General features: G+C 36.7%; 1 protein-coding gene across 4 annotated transcripts; it reads left to right on the top strand.

Moving 5' to 3' along the window:
• Window positions 1-44: 44 nt before the first annotated feature.
• On the top strand, window positions 45-16,385 carry GOLT1B (golgi transport 1B). 4 transcript variants are annotated; one of them, XR_634534.4, is made up of 6 exons: window positions 45-223; window positions 5,151-5,242; window positions 6,216-6,381; window positions 6,653-6,831; window positions 10,513-10,594; window positions 13,920-16,385. XR_634534.4 is itself a non-coding variant. In XM_003906095.3 (5 exons), exons 1-5 carry the CDS (start codon window positions 199-201, stop codon window positions 13,956-13,958), a joined length of 417 nt encoding a protein of 138 aa, XP_003906144.1. In that variant the 5' UTR covers window positions 45-198; the 3' UTR covers window positions 13,959-16,385. The 4 variants fall into 4 exon arrangements, 2 of the variants coding, with proteins under 2 accessions (XP_003906144.1, XP_009178611.1); XR_634535.4 differs by lacking the exon at window positions 6,216-6,381 and adding an exon at window positions 5,383-5,417 and having other exon boundaries at window positions 47-223; XM_003906095.3 differs by lacking the exon at window positions 6,216-6,381.
• Window positions 16,386-18,617: the final 2,232 nt, after the last annotated feature.

Here is an 18,617-nt window from a genome sequence, read left to right on the forward strand (position 1 = left end):
ATTACGATTTATTGGTTGAGATTGGAAGCAGGTTTCGCCAATAGGAAGCGGTCTTAAAGCGGCAGTGAGGGTGGCTGCGTGTTTCCGGAAGACGTGGCGGCTCTCGCCTGGGCTGTTTCCCGGCTTCATTTCTCCCGACTCAGCTTCCCACCCTGGGCTTTCTGAGGTGCTCTCGCCGCTGTCCCCAACACTGCAGCCATGATCTCCTTAACGGACACGCAGAGTAAGCACCTGCTCCGGGGTCCCCGCCTCGAGCCGTGCACACCCATCACCTGGCTGGGTCTTGCCCCTCCACAGGGTCAATGAATGAAGCTCCGGGTTGGGGGCGGCGGCCTGCGAGACAGAGCTAGGGCTGCTGGGACCCTAAGGGGCTGCCTTGGGGATGCCGGGGCTAGACTTGCAGTGGCGGACCTGACCTGGGAGAAGAGTCTGTGGGGCAGGGTGGGACGCCGTAGCTGGGGAGGGGAGCTTTAGCCGAGTCTGTCTCATTCCAGGGTCGCGGTGATCTCCTCATCCCCAGTGAGATAGGCGCTTTGTTCTGGGGGCTCGCCACAAGAGAAAGTTTGCGTGGTGCCCACGGCCCACTCTCGGGATCGTTTATGCGCATGACACACTTCGGGTTCTCTACAAGTCCCTGGCTGGCTGGTTATTTGGGAGGCGGTATTTTAAATGTCACCTACAGTAGGCTCTTTTTGAAAATGTGCTTACGCTTAAATGTGGCATTTTGAATATTCACTTTTTGCCAGTACTGTAAGCAACCTTTTAGAAATCTCTTGAAACATTCTCACTTTTCTACCTGCTAAAGTTTCAAGCAGTAGAGAAAAGCCACTTTGTGTTCCATTAAAGGATGTATTTCCTTGGTATTGTATATTGTGCTTTGTGGCTTGTTTTGTTATTTTAGCATCACTCTCTGCCTGCCACAGAGTTCTCCAGTCCTATTTCATCTCTAAAGCTAGCATTGATATCGGTTTCCTTTTCTTTCATTATAATATTTCCACTTTCCTACTGCTTTTTGTTAATGTTAATAATTTTTGTATTTATGTCTGCCCAAGCTCTATGCCTTATCTTTTGATGGTCGTAAGAGTCCCTTTTTGTCTCACTTTGCTTTATCTGCCACGCCTTTCATTTCATTCCAGTTAACTGAGATTTTCAAGATTTTAAGACTTAAACAGTGTATTGAAGTAAAAAATAGAAGTTTATTTAAAATGCCCTGTTTTAAAGCGGAGTCTTCATGTGTAGATTCAAGTCATGGCAGATCAACTTCACAGAGCTTCTAAGGCCTCCTACACACACTGCCACCCCCCAGTCAGGCTATCTTCCCTCCTGAGGCTGGACTGCGGCTGCTCCTTGGGGCCACCTGCCCCAACGTTGCCGCCCACTTTGGTCCATTGCCCTGGCCTATTCTGATCAAAGAAAATAAAAATGTGGGTAGGAATCTGGTGTAATAATAATTACTGGCAATTACATAAAGGTATTTTGTTTCAGTTTACCATGTGCTTTCATGTGAATCATTACGCATAATTCTTACAAGACCCCTGTAAGGCAAACAGAAGCATGCCCCTTTCATAAGTTAAATGAGGCACAAAAGAAATTCAGTGCATGGTCGTAAAAAAAGTGACAGAAACAAAACTTGATCCCAGGCGTGCTGGCTCAGAAACCTTTTGCACTGTACTCCACTATCACCTAAGAAGACTTGATATAAACTTTATTTGAGATCTGAGAATAACCTGTGCATAGAAATTATATTTTTGAAGACTTAATATAGTAATGAATGCCTGCTTTACATCCTTGCAAAAACAAGAGGGTGGAGTTGGACTGTGGGCATTCTCCCTGAGAAGCATTCTCCTCACTTCATTAAATTTTGTGAGAGCAATGAAACTTTTCTCTTTGCTGTTCACTTGTCACATGTTTTAGGTGAAACAGTGAGTTGGAACATAAAACGATTAGTGAACCAAATGCGTTTTGGATTTCAAATTGTGTTTGTGTGTGAGTGTGTTTAACTGCAGGGATTGGCCATCATTCAAGTGATTTGTCAGGATTATTCTGGGATTTTGGTTTTTAGAGAGAGTGACCCAGCACCAATCAGAGTAGAATAAATGGAAATGCATGATTATTTTAAGGGATTCTAGGGCTTTCCTCATCGCCTTCCCACCCGGCCCCAAAAAAGGCAAGACTTATTCAGAGGGACGGAGGAGGGGCATGCTGCCTCTGAATCTTCATTTCATCACGTTGTCTAAAAGTCTAGTGTGATAATTGCGTTCTCCAGTACAGTTAATGTTCAATTGAATTCTTTCTTGACTTCTGTTTTTCAAAGGGCATAGTAAGAAAGACAATGCTGCTTTTAAAAAATTGTGAATAAGGTATCAAAATGCTAACAGTGTTTGCCATTAGGTAATACATGTCTTTCCTTAAAAAATTTCCGCAGTATGCTCCTTATGTTAGATAGATTCGTTTTATTAAATTGTTTTTATATTTTTTTAAACTTGTGGGTAGTTTTTTAAATGTGGGAGGAGTGAAGGAAGATAAGTTTTACTGGATATGATTCTGATGGGAAGAAGGCAGCTCTGTGCAGGGCTTTTGATAGCCAGAGGGCTTATGAATGCATAAGGATAGGGAAAAGTGGGATCCTGGAGATGAGAAAAAGGCATGAGGCCAATTTGAGACTTTTGACTGGTGTGGATCAGGAGCTACTTGGCAATGTTATTGCTAGTGCCAGTTGTGGCAAAGATGTTTTGGGCAATGTCTCCTGCTGGACTGTACTGGATAAAGTGGTGGAATATTTTGGTTCCCATGTTGTAGTTGTAGGACCATTGTCTGTGGAGTGAGAAGACTGGTTGAATGCTGACTCCACAGACTGTTGTACCTGCCTCCATACCACCAGCACCCACACACACATTTTTGCTGCTTCTGTGATCAAGAACAAGTTAACTTAATACCTCTAGGTCCACGGTTGCACATATGAACCATAGGACTAGTGCTACTTTTAACCTCACAATTTTGTTAAAGAAATTATAAAATTTTTGTATAAACACTTCATGACATGGTAAACCATACTCAGAGATTGTCCTTTTTCACTGCAGTTAATTTTTAATAGTTCTACTTGGCTATGTTAGATAACAAGCTAATATTAAACTTGAATCCCCTAAAAGACGCGCCCTCCAGATGTTCAGTATACTCCAGTGTCCTTGAGTTTCATGTAACCAAACACCTTTAACCTAAAAACTAAACATTCTGTGGGAAGAACTATGGCATTAATGGTTAAGCACATGAGCTTTGGATTCAGAAGACCTTGGTTCAAATGCTTCATTAGAAGCGTAGCTTTGGGCAAGTTAAGTCAACTCTCTAAACTTCATTTTCCTCCATCTTTGAAAAGATGTAATTATACCTGCATTCCAGTAGCACTGGAAGTATTAAGTTGTATAAGGTATGCGAAGCACTTCATAAGGCCTAATTCGTGGTAAATTCTCAGTACATAGTAGGTGTCTTTCCATATACTTTCCTTTCTAAAAACATCTCACAATGTTTATGTAATCATCAAGGTTATTTGTGAAAAGATAGAAATTAGTCATATTCAACCAACAAAGCTGCCGATGTTTAATCCTAACTACTAAATAGTTACTAATAGAATTTTACTCGCTCTTTTGTCCGTATTTTCCCCTATGAAATTACGTCCACTATCCAAACAGCTAATTTGGTAAATTCTCTTAAGGCATTTGATCATGAAAATATCAGCCTCAAATTTTCATAGGAATGTGTGTTGAATACGCTTTACTGGTGTATTTATAGACCAGGTACCTGAATTATTTTAGACTAACTTTGGGAACAAAAGATGTCTGGAATGGAAGACACTAGTTATTAGGAAATTGAGCAGGTGGGGAATGTAGAAAAAGCTAAAATTAATGCAAGTTTTCAAATTATCAGAACATTTTATATGACTTAAGATTTTTTAAAGTAGCTGTGACCTAGATTTTAGCTTTCTGGAGCTGAGGCAAAAAGTTAAGCAGTAGATCAGAAATCAGTGATAGGGTATTTTAAATTGTGCTTCTAAAAATACAGTGGCTTCTACTCTGACTCATTTGTATGCAGATTGTGCTTCTAGCTAAACTATGGATTAGTGACTATTTTCTAAAATCAAAACTAAAATGATCAAGGAGGTAACTTAGTGAATTGCGCTTTATAACATTAATAGAAGAGTACATCTGTCACCTTAGACGTTGAGACTTTTCATATTAAAAACATAAGACCTAGGGAATGCACAGTCAATAAAAGTATTAATTTTATATGCAAGATAAACATAGACTTTAAAGTTTGCATCTCGTCTACCACTATATATTCAGTACCTGGAACAGTTCCTTGCATCTGGCAATTGATCAACATTTCTTTGTTTTTTAATGAAACACTAAAAACCTAGAATATTAATATTAGGTAAAACAGGATTCTTTGAAACTTTGGAGAGGTGATTTTAGGACTGTAGACCAAATATGTAAGTGGATTTGTAGTTTGGGTAAATGTGTAGATAAGTCCATAATAAGTAATCAAGAAATTAAAAGTGACGCCTGACCTTGTGAAAATATGATTTTGAGAAGACTGCTACCGTGATTTTCAAAATATTTCTTGTTGCCATTGTGACAAGCAGTGTATAATTGACTAAAGGATATTGTGCTGACCTACCGTAACATTTCTAATGGAGTAAAGAAGGAATTAATTTTAAGGAGAGTAAGAAGGAACTGTAGATATTGTGCATATAAATAATAATTATAGAATGTGAAAGGAGATAAGTAATTAAAGGAAACCTATACATTTATGTCTGATGTGAGAGAGCTTCTTAGGAGGAAAAAAACAAATTATGTATATACAAAACCAAAGGTTTAGAATCCTGATTTATCTTTTTTTATTATAGCTATGTCTGAGAAATGCTATCTCCCATATAAGGATTAGAAATTTTCATTCATGTTTTAAATTTTGAAATAATTTGCTGATAATTAATTTGTTATAGAGCTAAATAAATGTCATTATGAAGTTAACCTGCAATGTTGAGTACCTGTTTTCGTATATCTGTGAAAGGAAAACTGGAAAGTTTTCTTAGTTTACAGGGATGTTAATGTGAGTTTAATTTTTCTCTGCCCTTAACCATATAACTTATATTGCAGAAATTGGAATGGGATTAACAGGATTTGGAGTGTTTTTCCTGTTCTTTGGAATGATTCTCTTTTTTGACAAAGCACTACTGGCTATTGGAAATGTGAGTTTTTAAATACATATTTTAACTAAATTTATAAGGAAATTTTACCTACAAATGAATTATTACCTGCTATTAAATTTGGGGAAAATAATTCACTATTACTCATAAGTAATTCCTGTTACATTCTCTGTTTCCATCAGGAATGAAACCTGTCAGCTTTCTGTTTAAATAAAAGGTAAACACTTAATGAGGTTTTCTAATTCCATAACTACTCTGTTAAGTGTTTGTCATGAGATTTACAATACATTAAATGAAGGCTGCCTCTAAATAGGAGTTCAAAATAGATGACTTGATAGTCTCATGTCTTGATAAATTCACCGAAGTATTTTTACTTTAAACATCCGAGACTTTGCATTTGATTCAGCTGCATAAGATAGATTTTTTTTAACCTTTTAAAAAATATATCTCTATGTTAATGGTTGACTTGCTTAGAAAGGGATCTATGTTGTTTATTTGGAATGTGTACTATGCTATTCATGTGTGGAGGTTATGATCCGGAAATAAATAACAACCCTTCTAAGGTAGTGAAGACACTGTATATATATATATGTATACAGACACACACACACACACACACACACATATATATTTGGGCTTTTAATTGGAAATGGGAAAAGATAAAAGGTAGCAAAATTGTTCAAAATTGATGTCTTAATAAATGATAATAGCATTGCTATCCTAGAATATGAAGCTTAACCATTAGGCTTAATATATATTTGTGTGAAATAGTTTTCACTAAACAATGTTAATGGAGAGGGCAAGTATTTGGAAAGAAAACCTGGGGAAAGCAAGCTCTTAATACATCACCATTTCTTGTCCACAGAATACATTCAAAATATTTGAAAACACATGGTTGTATTTTTATTTCTGCTGCCACCAGATATTCTAGAATTTATAAAACTAGAATCTTCTTGGCTTCACGTTGTTTCTTCTGCTATCAACTTAGCCATGTCAATATTTCTCCCATCCATAGAAACTCCTGTAGCCTATGATGAATATTTCAGAACCAAGAGGAATACCCTTGGGTGACATATTTATGGGCAGCTTTCCTCTTTATGCCTTGCCAACTCATCTGCTTGACTAAGCCTTCCTCATCCAGCTAAAACTAGGAAAACTACTGCAGACACAGATGCCCCTTGGTAACGTCTAATCTTTCTTTGTTTCTCTTTTTCTCCATTTAATCAAGATAGAAGAGGAATGAGACAAGTGGAACAAAACTACAACTTTAACATGCATAACCCCCTCCTTGGTTCTGCTTCTTGGTTGTACATTACAGTTCTGTCTGGCCAGTTGCCCACATTAAACCAAACAAATGTGCTTCTTTTTTTATATTTAGCTTTGATTTTACTTTTAAAATTTATGCAGTGTGTTTAACTACCTTTTCCGTGTTGTATTTTTTTTCTCTTTTAGGTTTTATTTGTAGCCGGCTTGGCTTTTGTAATTGGTTTAGAAAGAACATTCAGATTCTTCTTCCAAAAACATAAAATGAAAGCTACAGGATTTTTTCTGGGTGGTGTATTTGTAGTCCTTATTGGTTGGCCTTTGATAGGCATGATCTTCGAAATTTATGGATTTTTTCTCTTGTTCAGGTAAGGTATATTATTGTCTCTTTCAGTAAACCAGTGCGTCAGATAGTTAGTACAAAAACTCAGATCTTTACATCACTTGGAGTAAGATGATGATCATTTCCTTAATTTTATTTAAGTTGAATCTTTTATTATAGTTTTAGATGAAGCAACTATAAAAATGTTTATCAAATGTAAATGATTGCCTAAGTAATGGTATAAATTATCTTGTATTGTCAGCACAATAAAGTTCATTTTATTGGCATTTTAAGGCACCATCTTTATGTTTGATATTTTTATCAACTAAATAGTGATTGGTGCTAGGTAGGTAGGTAGGTAGGTAGATAGATAGATCGAGCCGGCATTTCAGTGTGTAGAATCTTATACATCATAGTTACTACTGCTTGATCCAAATTTATTTAGCACATATACATATTAGAAGATTGTTTACCAAATACACCACTATGGGAGATGTTGATCAGGTAATATTTTGTAAATGCCAATTAGCAGGTAAGCAATAGTATGTGTATCTATCTATGTGAAAATAACTTTGGCCGGGTGCGGTGGCTCACCCCTGTAATCCCAGCACTTTGGGAGGCCAAGGCAGGTGGATCACCTGATGTCAGGAGTTCAAGACCAGTCTGGCCGACATGGCAAAACCCCATCTCTACTAAAAATACAAAAATTAGCCAGCTGTGGTGGTGCGTGCCTATAATCCCAGCACTCGGGAGGCTGAGGCAGGAAAATTGCTTGAACCTGGGAGGCGGAAGTTGTAATGAGCCAATCACACCACTGCACTCCAGCCTGGGCAACAGAGCGAGACTCTGTCTCAAAAAAAAAAAAAAAAAAAAGAAAATACCTTTAAGTAGGGTTGGGCTTAATTATTTATTCCAACAATGCATATCCTTGTCTTCTATCTGCCAGGCACTGTATTACCCACAGGAGACATAAAAATAAGTACCAAATCTGCTTTAGAAAATCTCTCGTTTCTATTATGGGAAGTAGACTCTAAAAATACCAGTAGGATATAGTCATAATGCCATTATGAATGTATATGCAGAATATTGTAGGAGCATGATTAAATAATTAGTAAATTCAGGGAGAGGTAAGAAATGTTAACTGATAAACTGGGCTTTGGAGAATGGGTAAGAATTTATCCTATAAATGAGAAAGGGAACGACAGTTAACAGAAGGAACAGACAGAGCCATGAAAATACACAGCTTGTTCTGAAAAGAATGAATACTCCTATAGAACAGGAGCATATGATCAGTTGAAGGAGATGGTTGGTAATGAAACTGAAAATGAAGTCTGGAGCCAGGTTGCAGACTTTCTTTGATGACTTGTTAAGAAAAGTATATCTTAACCTGTAACCAAATTTGGGCTGGGGGAGCAGTGTTGGGAGAAGGTTGGGGTAGTGAGGCACAGGTATTTTTAAGCCAGAGGTGATATACAGGGCAGATGTTTTAGGGAGGTTGTTCTGCTACCAGGATAAAGTAGGTATTAAGGAGAAAAACTGAAGTCAGGGGAGCCAGTCAAGAGGCTGTTAATACAGTACAGAGTATAGAGTGATAAGATTGGAATCTTGGGGTACTCTTGACATTTTAGGGTGGGCAGAGAAAAAGAAGAAAACACTAGAAGAAACGAGGAAAAGAGGTGGGAGAAGAACTAGGAGTAAAGCTCATAGTGGCTAAGAGAGAAGAGAGTAGAGAAGAGGAGTTTGTGTCGGCAGATGTATCTTGCAGCAGAAAACTTAAGCATCTTAAGAACTAAGAAAATCATTGGCTTTCTTAATTATGTAGGAATTTTAGTAATGAAAGTTAAAAGCCAAAGCTGATCTTTGAGATGAATAAAAAATGGGAAGTCTTAGTATCATTGACAAGCTTGGAGTAATACATAGGTTTTATGGTTTAGAGAGCTTTGTGGTATAAATACTAGTTTTTGTTCTTGGGTTTTGTTGTGTTCTGAGATACTCTGAGCTGGAGATTTAGTGCCAAGGGTCTTTGGCATTGTTTTTCTAGATATTTATAATCCTAAATAATGGCATTTGAAATCACACATTTTTATATTTTAAAACAATACTTAAAATAAAAGTGATCTTTTGAATTCTTTACTACTGGGAAATAATTGTGATTTTCTTTGAAACACACACATATACCATCAACATAAATACTTGTCTAACTTAAAAAATTCTACTTTCTGCTTAATTCTTTATTTTGACTTCTGTGGATTCATAACAGAATCTTATTGCTTAATTTCTGAATTCTATTCATGGTAGTATTTTCAAATCCCTATCTAACTCTGTGAAGAAAACAACTTTTTTTCTGTACTCGTCTTACCACAATCAACACAGAAGACTGCTGTGACCAAATGTGTGGGGGGTTTTCCCCATATAGCAATCAAACAATTAGTTGTCTACAACAGACAACAGCTGAGTGTCCTCCCAATGTAGTTCTGACACTGTCTGCATGGAGATAGCTCCAGATCACACAGGTTGAGGGCTCAGTCCCACAACAGTCCTCTACTCCCAGCGATGCCAGCCACAAGCCCCAGGTTGTTTTACCCATGCTTCTGACTGACCAGCTCTAAATTGGGGTTCCCACGATCCCCTGTTTGGATCTGACTAATTTACTAGAGAGGCGCACAGAACTCAAGGAAACACTGATGTTTACTAGTTTATTATAAAGGCATTACAAAGGACACAAATAAAGAGATGCATAAGGCAAGGAAAGGGGAAAGGGTCGCAGATCCCCCCCCACCCTCCCCAACCCACCAGCCTCCGAGAACCTCCTTGTGTTCGGCTATCCAGAAGCTCCCTGAACACTGTCCTTTTGGGTTTTTATGGAGGCTTCATTACCAGGCATGATTGATGAAATTCTTGGCCATTGGTGATCAGCTCCACCTTCAGCCCCTCTCCCCTTTGTGGAGGTTAGGAGGTAGGGCTCAAATTTCCAGCCCTCTAATCTTGCCTTGGTCTTTCTGGTGATCAGCCCCCATACTGAAGCTACCTAGGGGCTGCCACCCATTGATCACTCATTAGTATACAAAAAGACATCACCTTGTAGGGACTCTAAGTATTTTAGGAGTTGTAAGCCAGAAAATGAGGTCAAAGACCGAATATGTATTTCACAATATCACAGTACATATTTTAACACCCAGGAAAAGTTTACTTTCTTTGCATTTTTAAAATAAACTATTTCATTCTCTTCCTATACTAAGGTAGCTTAACTGATCTACTGTTAATTTTAAACTGGTTAGAAGCTGTGGAACTTCTGTAGACTTGTGTTTCTACCAAGAAAGAATGAGACATACTGTGAGGATCAGTATCTGGCAGGCAGTCTCTTAGTGTTAACTAAATGTTTTGACCCTTAGTACTTATTTAGTAAATGATAGCTATTATTTTCCTGGTTCTACACATATGGTCTCAACAGCCCCTTTCTTTTGATCAGTTTCACCCCACACAACTCATAGTTGGAGAAATCTTCAGCAGTTGAGCTAACTCATAATCTAAATTATAGCTAGGCCTCATGTACTTCTCACATTTTTACCAACAATCACAAAATTTTTAATTAAATTTGTAGTTATTTCTAAGTTTGAAGTCCCTCAATTGTTCAGAATTTTAACAGGATACTTTCTTTTTCTTTGGTTAGCAATTATTTTGAAAATAGAAAATGTAAATATTAAGAACCTTTTTTTCCCTCTCCCAGGGGCTTCTTTCCTGTTGTCGTTGGCTTTATTAGAAGAGTGCCAGTCCTTGGATCCCTCCTAAATTTACCTGGAATTAGATCAGTAAGTAATCATGTATTTAGCAATATATATTTTAAGCCAACAGAATACGTATTTTATGCTTTTTACTTCTAGAAATTTGAGTAATTGAAACATGGTTAACTGATGAGTTTTGTATTATGATATAGTTACCTCACACAGATCATGAGTACCATGAAGACCAAAAAATGAATATTGCTAAACCTATAAAACGTGAAATTTTGTTTTATTATATCCATTTCTGGATCCATATTCTCTTTTTTAATGTTACTCAGATTTGATATGCTATGCTACCTTTCTCTCTGAGAGTTCAGGGCATTCTTTATTTAACTTTTATATAATCTTTAATTTTAGTAGCAATAATGTAAAAAGGAAACCATTATTTCCTGCAAATATTTTCTTTCTCCACCAAGTAGCCTAGATTGAGACAGTTAAATAAGGCCGGGTGTGGGGGCTGACACCCTGCACTTTGGGAGGCTGAGGTGGGTGAATTGCTTGAGCCTAGGAATTCAAGACCAGCCTGGGCAACATGGTGAAACTCCATCTCTACCCCCGAAAATACAAAAATTAGCTGGGTGTGATGGTATGCGCCTGTCGTCCCAGCTACTTGAGAGACTGAGGTGGGAGGATTGGCTTGGGCCTAGGAGGTCAAGGCTGCAGTGACCCATGATTGTGCCACTGCACTTCAGCCTGGGTGGGTGACAGGAAGACCCTGTCTCAAAAAAAAAAAAAAAAGAGTTGAATAAAGCAGTATTATACTGGGATTCGGATGGAAAGAGTCTATTGCCAGCTCTGTTTACAGTTTGAACAAGCTTGTCAAATTTGTTTTCCAGTGTGTGCCTTGGTTTCCATCTTGATAAAATAAAAGGAATCAAATCAGACAAAGGTTAAAGAGAACATTTGCAAAATTAACAAATAGAGTTTCTTCCTTTTATTCAATATTCATTCAACAAATGTTTCATACTAAACTGCTACCTTGAAGGTAGTAACATCTTTTGGTGGAGTCTTAGAAGGCCATTCAGAATTCGGCTTATTTTTTGCCACCTTAGGAAAAGCTTTCCTGACTCCCTGTGGCTGGCTCGGGATGTGCTTCCATAACATTCCTGTGCACACCTCTATTATAGCATTTACCTCTGTTTTTTTCTTTGTTTTTGTTTTTGTTTTTCTTAGAGACAGGGTCTCACTATGTTGCCCAGACTGTTCTCAAACTCTTGGGCTCAAGCAATCCCCCATCTCAGCCTCCCAAAGTGCTGTGTGAGCCGCTATATAGGTGTGAGCCGCTACGTGCCGCCTTACCTCTCATTTAATTGTCAAAAAAAAAAAAAAAAAAAAGCCTTCAGGCCATGCATGGTGGTTCACTCCTGTAATTCCAGCACTTTGGGAGGCCCAGGTGGAAGGATTGCTTGAACCAGGAGATCAAGGCTGCAATAAGCTATGATCACACCACCGCACTCTAGCCTGGGCAATAGAGCAAAACTTTGTCTCGAACAAAAAAGAAAAAAGAAAGGAAAGGAGAAAGGGAGGCACTTCCATGTAATACTACAGTCCTTGAGGGCAGAGACAGATTGTATTTTAGTCATTGTTCTATCCGCAGTGACTAGCATAGTATCTGGCCTATAATGGAAACTCAAAATATTTTCTGCTAAGCAAGTGAGCGAAGGATGGCATTTTGTTGACCTTAGGGAACTTGCTCAATTTCAAGACAACACTAGATGACTGTTTCTTAGCCTACCTCCTCAGTTTCAAAACTAAACCAAAATCCTTAATTTCTAAAAGAATCTAGGTGATCTAGAATTCAGCTGAGTTGGCTACAATCCTTTTGGCTCTAGGTCCGACCCATATCAGAAGTATTCATATCCTTCTTTGGATTGGTTTCATAGCTCCAACTCTGTCCTAAATAAGTAGGATAAAGTAGCTTTAAAGACCACAAGTTCCAATTAGGTTCCAGGGAAGTTAATCAGCTTTCTAAAGTTGTTCACAGATTTTTATAGATGTTTCTAGAGAGAAAGTTCATAGCATTTATTGAATTCTCAAAGAGCTAAAGAATGGCTTACCTATGGAAAAATAAGTACCACTATAAGCCTAATCCTATTTCCATCCCCAGGGTAATTTTAGGGTCAGAACCTTACAGCCAAGACAACCTAAATATTTCAAGTTACCTTTGTGGAGAGATTGTTGTGCTTTCTCTCCACTTAAATTTACCTTAAAATTCTAATAAATCCGTGTATTCTTCAAGAGCAACTTTTAGTTTCAGTTGCCAGTCACCTGTTTGTGATAATATAACGAAACGTTGGAATGTAGGCTTATAGGGGTATACTCTGATTTCATTTGCATTAATCTGCAAATGCATACAGTAGTGAATGTTACTTATACCTAAAATGGCTTTTGAATGTACTGAAACTTCTAGTTACAGAGTCATAATCATTATTTGTGCCCTTAATTTAAGGATTCTTAAGAATTTGCATAAATGGACACCCAATACAATAGAAAATGTTTCTTATCATTATTCATCTTGATAAGTGTTTATGTAAAAATGTGAATTGTGAAATAAAATAAATGATCAGGTGATTGCTAGAATTTGATAGTATAACCACCTGGGTTATATAACTTTTAATGTCTCTACCAGTTATATACAATATCAGTCTTTACATCACCATCTGGAATGTTAAAAAAAAAAAAAAAAAAAAAGACCCAACTGCTTTATGTTTGGGGTGGAGTAACCAAAGTAAATAACCACTTACAGTAATGTGTGTTAAAATTTATATTCACTAATTATAAATTTATGCTTACATCATTAAATCTATCTTTAATGTCATTACCACTTTCAATCCAAAGTCCAGAATACACATTTAAAGTATTTTTAGTCAATAACTGTTGTTAACTATTGAACTTAATGGAGTTAAATCTGTTTGTTCAAAGACTACATAGGCCCCGAAGAGATCCACAGTAATGGTCAGTTGAAATATCTTATTGGGTTCATTAATGCATGAATGGCTGACATTTCAGTTTTTTTATGTTTTTATTTTTTATTTTTTGTTAAGCTAGCAGTGTTATCTTCATCTTATACAATTTCTTTATTCATTGTGTTGCATTTTTCATGTTGCACCCTTGAACTCATATGTATAACATGTCATGCAAAAAACAACTTTTAGAAAAAAAAATGTTATACACATTTATGTATCAGAAGATGATGGTGAGTAGTACTGGATTAGCCATTGTCAGTCATACCTTAAATTTCCACAACTCTTCTTGTAAGGCTGGGTTTTTAAAATCAACATTTTAAATATTGATATAATGTTTTGTAATGTTCCGGACTTTCTTTAATTATCTGTTTTTCTTCTCCTTACAGTTTGTAGATAAAGTTGGAGAAAGCAACAATATGGTATAACAACAAGTGAATTTGAAGACTCATTTAAAATATTGTGTTATTTATAAAGTCATTTGAAGAATATTCAGCACAAAATTAAATTACATGAAATAGCTTGTAATGTTCTTTACAGGAGTTCAAAACGTATAGCCTACAAAGTACCAGCAGCAAAACAGCAAAGAAGCAATGAAAACAGGCTTCTACTCAAGTGAACTCAGAAGTCAGCAAGCAAACTGAGAGAGATGAAATCCATGTTACGATGCTTATGAAACTCTTGAAGGCTATTTGTATTGTTTTTCCACAATGTGCGAAACTCAGCCATCCTTAGAGAACTGTGGTGCCTGTTTCTTTTCTTTTTCTTTTGAAAGCTCAGGAGCATCCATAGGCATTTGCTTTTTAGAAATGTCCACTGCAATGGCAAAAATATTTCCAGTTGCACTGTATCTCTGGAAGTGATGCATGAATTCGATTGGATTATGTCATTTTAATGTATTAAAACCAAGGAAACCCCATTTTTGATGTATGGATTACTTTTTTTTTCCGTAAACATGGTTAAAATAAAACTTTTGTGGTTCTTCTGAATCTTAATATTTCAAAGCCAGGTGAATATCTGAACTAGATATTCTTTGTTGGAATATTCAAAGGTCATTCTTTACTAACCTTTAGTTCCCAAATTATAACTGACTAAGTTTGGTCAGCAACATACTCTAGAAATTCTCATACTTCTTGGAAGTCTGCCCTTCTAAGTATCTGTTTATATCATTCATTACATGTAAGTATTTAACAAAAAAGCATTCTTGACCATGAATGAAGTAGTTTGTTTCATGGCTTGTCTCATTGAATAGTCTTGTTGAAGATACTAAATGATGCAAACCAAATGGATTTTTTCCATGTCATGATGTAATTTTTCTTTCTTTTTTTTTAATTTTAGCAGTGGCTTATTATTTTGTTTTTCATAAATTAAAATAACTTTTGATAATGTTTACTTTAAGACATTAACATGTTAAAAGGTTAAACTTAGGCTGTTTTTAAAGGGCTATTCATTTAATCTGAGTTTTCCCTTATTTTCAGCTTTTTCCTTTTAAGCATGACATATCCTTCATATGATCACTCAAGTTAATTACAAAATACATGAGTTCACATGCTAAAGTTATTTCACTGTAATTAAACTGGCTATAGTTTCTTAAGAACATGACACTAAAAAAAAAATGTGTTCTTTTTTCCACCATTGCTGATTATTAGACAGTAGGAAATAGCTGTTTTCTTTAGTTTTACAAGATGTGACAGCTTTAGTGATAAATGTAGGGAAACATTTCAACAGCGATAGTACTATTTGTTTTACCACTGATTGCACTGTTTCCTTTTTTTAACAGTTGCAAAGCTTTTTAATGCATAAAAGTATAATTGAAATGTGTGGTATTTATTTACAAACATGTCTACAAAAATAGATTACAGCTTATTTTATTTGTAGTTAAATCTCTTGATACACAGAGAACTCCCAGTCTTGCTCATCTAAATAAGGAAAGACTTTGGTGTATAGTGTAATGGTTTAGTCTTGAGGATTACTGACATTTTTGGTACTTGGATTTGACTTAATGATATGTCTGTGAAAATGCGGTAATGACAAATGGAGACTCCTACCTCAATAGTTAATGGAATAATAAGAGCCTACTGTTGTGTCTAATGTTCTTCAAAAAAGTAATATCCTCACTTGGAGAGTGTCAAATACATACTTTGAGGATTGACTTATATAAGGTGCCCTGTAGAACTCTGTTACACATATTTTCGACCCATATTATTTACAATGTCTTGATAATTCTACCTTTTTAGAGCAAGAATAGTATCTGCTAATGTAAGGGACATCTGTATTTAACTCCTTTGTAGACATGAATTTCTATCAAAATGTTCTTTGCACTGTAACAGAGATTCTTTTTTTCAACAATCTTAATTCAAAAGCATTAGTAGACTTGAAAGGGTTTGATAATCTCCCAGTCCTTAGTAAGATTGAGAGGCTGGAGCAGTTTTCAGTTTTAAATGAGTCTGCGGTTAATATCAAATGTGAGTTTGGGACTGCCTGGCAACACTTATATTTCTTATTCAGAACCCTTGATGAGACTATTTTTAAACATACTAGTCTTCTGATAGAAAGCACTATACATCCTATTGTTTCTTTCTTTCCAAAATCAGCCTTCTGTCTGTAACAAAAATGTACTTTATAGAGATGGAGGAAAAGGTCTAATACTACATAGCCTTAAGTGTTTCTGTCATTGTTAAGTGTATTTTCTGTAACAGAAACATATTTGGAATGTTTTTCTTTTCCCCTTATAAATTGTAATTCCTGAAATACTGCTGCTTTAAAAAGTCTCACTGTCAGATTATATTATCTAACAATTGAATATTGTAAATATACTTGTCTTACCTCTCAATAAAAGGGTACTTTTCTATTAATTGGTCGTCAAGTATATCTGTGTTATGAAGTTCTAAAAGCTAGTTTAGCACTGTGAAATAACCTCATTTTTAAAAAATTAACCTTATATGCATTTTTTCTTATTTATCAAATGATCTTCACATCTTTCATTTCCAAATTGTTGAAATGTACTAATGAATACAAATAGACTTCAAGTAAGCAAAAACATTCTTAATTTTGAAAACTGTAAAATAAAAGAAAGTCACTTAACCTTGGGCAATATTCTACTTTTTAAAAATCAGACTCTTAAGTTTGTATATTATGTTATTCAATAGACATTTTCTGAGTACCCCTTGAATGCTAAAAGTCCTGTGTTGAATGTGGAAGACTGAGGAGAACAAGATGTGCCATCTGCTCATTAATTGTTAACATTGCTCATAAATTCTTAGCCGTGTTTCCAAACAACTTGCCCTGACTTATACTGCAAACAAATGGTGGTAGAAGAATTTGTGGTCTAAACACCCCAACCTCTTACTTTTCTCCCAGTCAAGAGTTGCTAAAACTATTCAACCTTCAGCTGTGTTTCTTTGTGGCGGGGGGTAGAGAATTGTTTTTAATGTAGGCCTAGGGATTTAAAACTGTCACTGTTGTTTGTGTTGTCCAGAAGCCTGCCACAGAATTTGTATTGCCACAGGCAGTTGGGACAGTTTTCTGAAAGCTGCTATGATTGCTACCATTAATTGCAACATTTAAAAAGTGGTCAGGGAATTTAGAAATTAGAGGAGAATTTTTCTCAGAATGGAAAGGATCTTAAGTCTTTGTCACCTAAATAAGACCACAACACCTGCAATGTTTTGACTGTAAATTTTATTAAGGCCGAAAAAAACCACTGGCCAAGTCTACCACTTAAAATACCCAGTAAATATTTGTTGAATTCACAAATTAAGCTGCAAATCCAGACTATTGTTGGGTGAACAGGAAGTCTTGAATCTGTTGTTAAATATCCAGTATATCTCTCTAATCTTGACCTGGGCCAAAAGGCCCCAACCTCCGTTCTTCTGTTACCAGTATCCATGTAGGAGATTGGACACCAGCAGCATGCCCAAAATTCTTCATTGACTAATGTGTATCCATGACCTTTGCTTTACTCAGTTCTTAAGGCCTGATTAAAATGTCACTGCTATGATATCTTTCCTGACCAGTTAGGCCCAAACAGCTGCTCCTTCCTTGTCCTCTCATATAACTTTCCACTTGCTTTGTATTGATTTGGTTATGGAAAAGATTCTTGAGGTTCGAAATCTCCTCTTACATTTGTATCTCCAGTACATGTTGGTTTAATGAGTGAAAGTTCATTCTGCCAACTTTTCTGTGCTGGCCCCACTGATCACTTTTTGTTTGTTTGTTTGTTTGTTTGTTTGTTTGTTTTGAGATGGAGTCTTGCTTTTGTCGCCCAGGCTGGAGTGCAGTGGCATGATCTTGGCTCACTGCAGCCTCCACCTCCTGGGTTCAAGCAATTCTCCTGCCTCAGCCTCCCGAGTAGCTGGGATTACATACGCCCGCCACCACACCTGGCTAATTTTTGTATTTTTAGTAAAGACGGGGTTTTGCCATGTTAGCCAGGCTGGTCTGAAACTCCTGACCTTGTGATCTGCACACCTTTGCCTCCCAAAGTGCTGGGCTGGGATTACAGGCTTGAGCCACCGCACCCAGACTGATCACTTCTAATCTATTGAAATCAGCCTCTATCAGCCATAAAATTGAATCTAATGATCCGGCCCCCACAGAAGTCTCTACCTTTCTGCTTCACATTCCTTAGGACTTTACTGTACCCAGTAGCTCGTCCATGGAGAGAGGGATCATAGATGAAAGAAAGGCCATGCCTACAGATTGGCTGCCCTTCTTCACTAGAAAAGGGAGGCTGCTGGGGAAACCAGAAGCTACTCCTGAAGTTTTGAGGCTGGTGTGAATCACTGATTCTCAGTTTTCCTCTCTTTCCAATATGAAATGAAGAGTTTCTTGGGAGTTTTTTGTCGTTGGAGCTGGTATTATGAAGTAGAATTATCCCAAAGAGAAAATGAAATGTATTCCTTAAGTGACGAAAGCCAGAAATAATACCCTATGACAAGAGGGATCACTTGTATGATAGTTTACATATATGAAATAATGCTGATAATAATGGGTAATTGAATCCCTGAAGAAGACTATTCTGATGTGATGTGATCCTGTGAGGTGACTCTGAGTTCTGTGGCGGTATAACGACCAGTCTTGGTGCT

The sequence above is a fragment of the Papio anubis genome, chromosome 9 (genome assembly GCF_008728515.1).
Source record: "Papio anubis isolate 15944 chromosome 9, Panubis1.0, whole genome shotgun sequence".
Taxonomy (NCBI): Eukaryota; Metazoa; Chordata; class Mammalia; order Primates; family Cercopithecidae; genus Papio; species Papio anubis.

What these genes read in the sequence shown, in the direction of transcription:
- GOLT1B (XM_003906095.3), top strand. Translation starts at nt 199, where the DNA reads ATGATCTCCTTAACGGACACGCAGA. An exon ending in CTCCTTAACGGACACGCAGA is followed by an intron (nt 224 to 5,150) that starts GTAAGCACCTGC and finishes CTTATATTGCAG; the next exon opens with AAATTGGAATGGGATTAACA. An exon ending in GGATTTTTTCTCTTGTTCAG is followed by an intron (nt 6,832 to 10,512) that starts GTAAGGTATATT and finishes TCCCTCTCCCAG; the next exon opens with GGGCTTCTTTCCTGTTGTCG.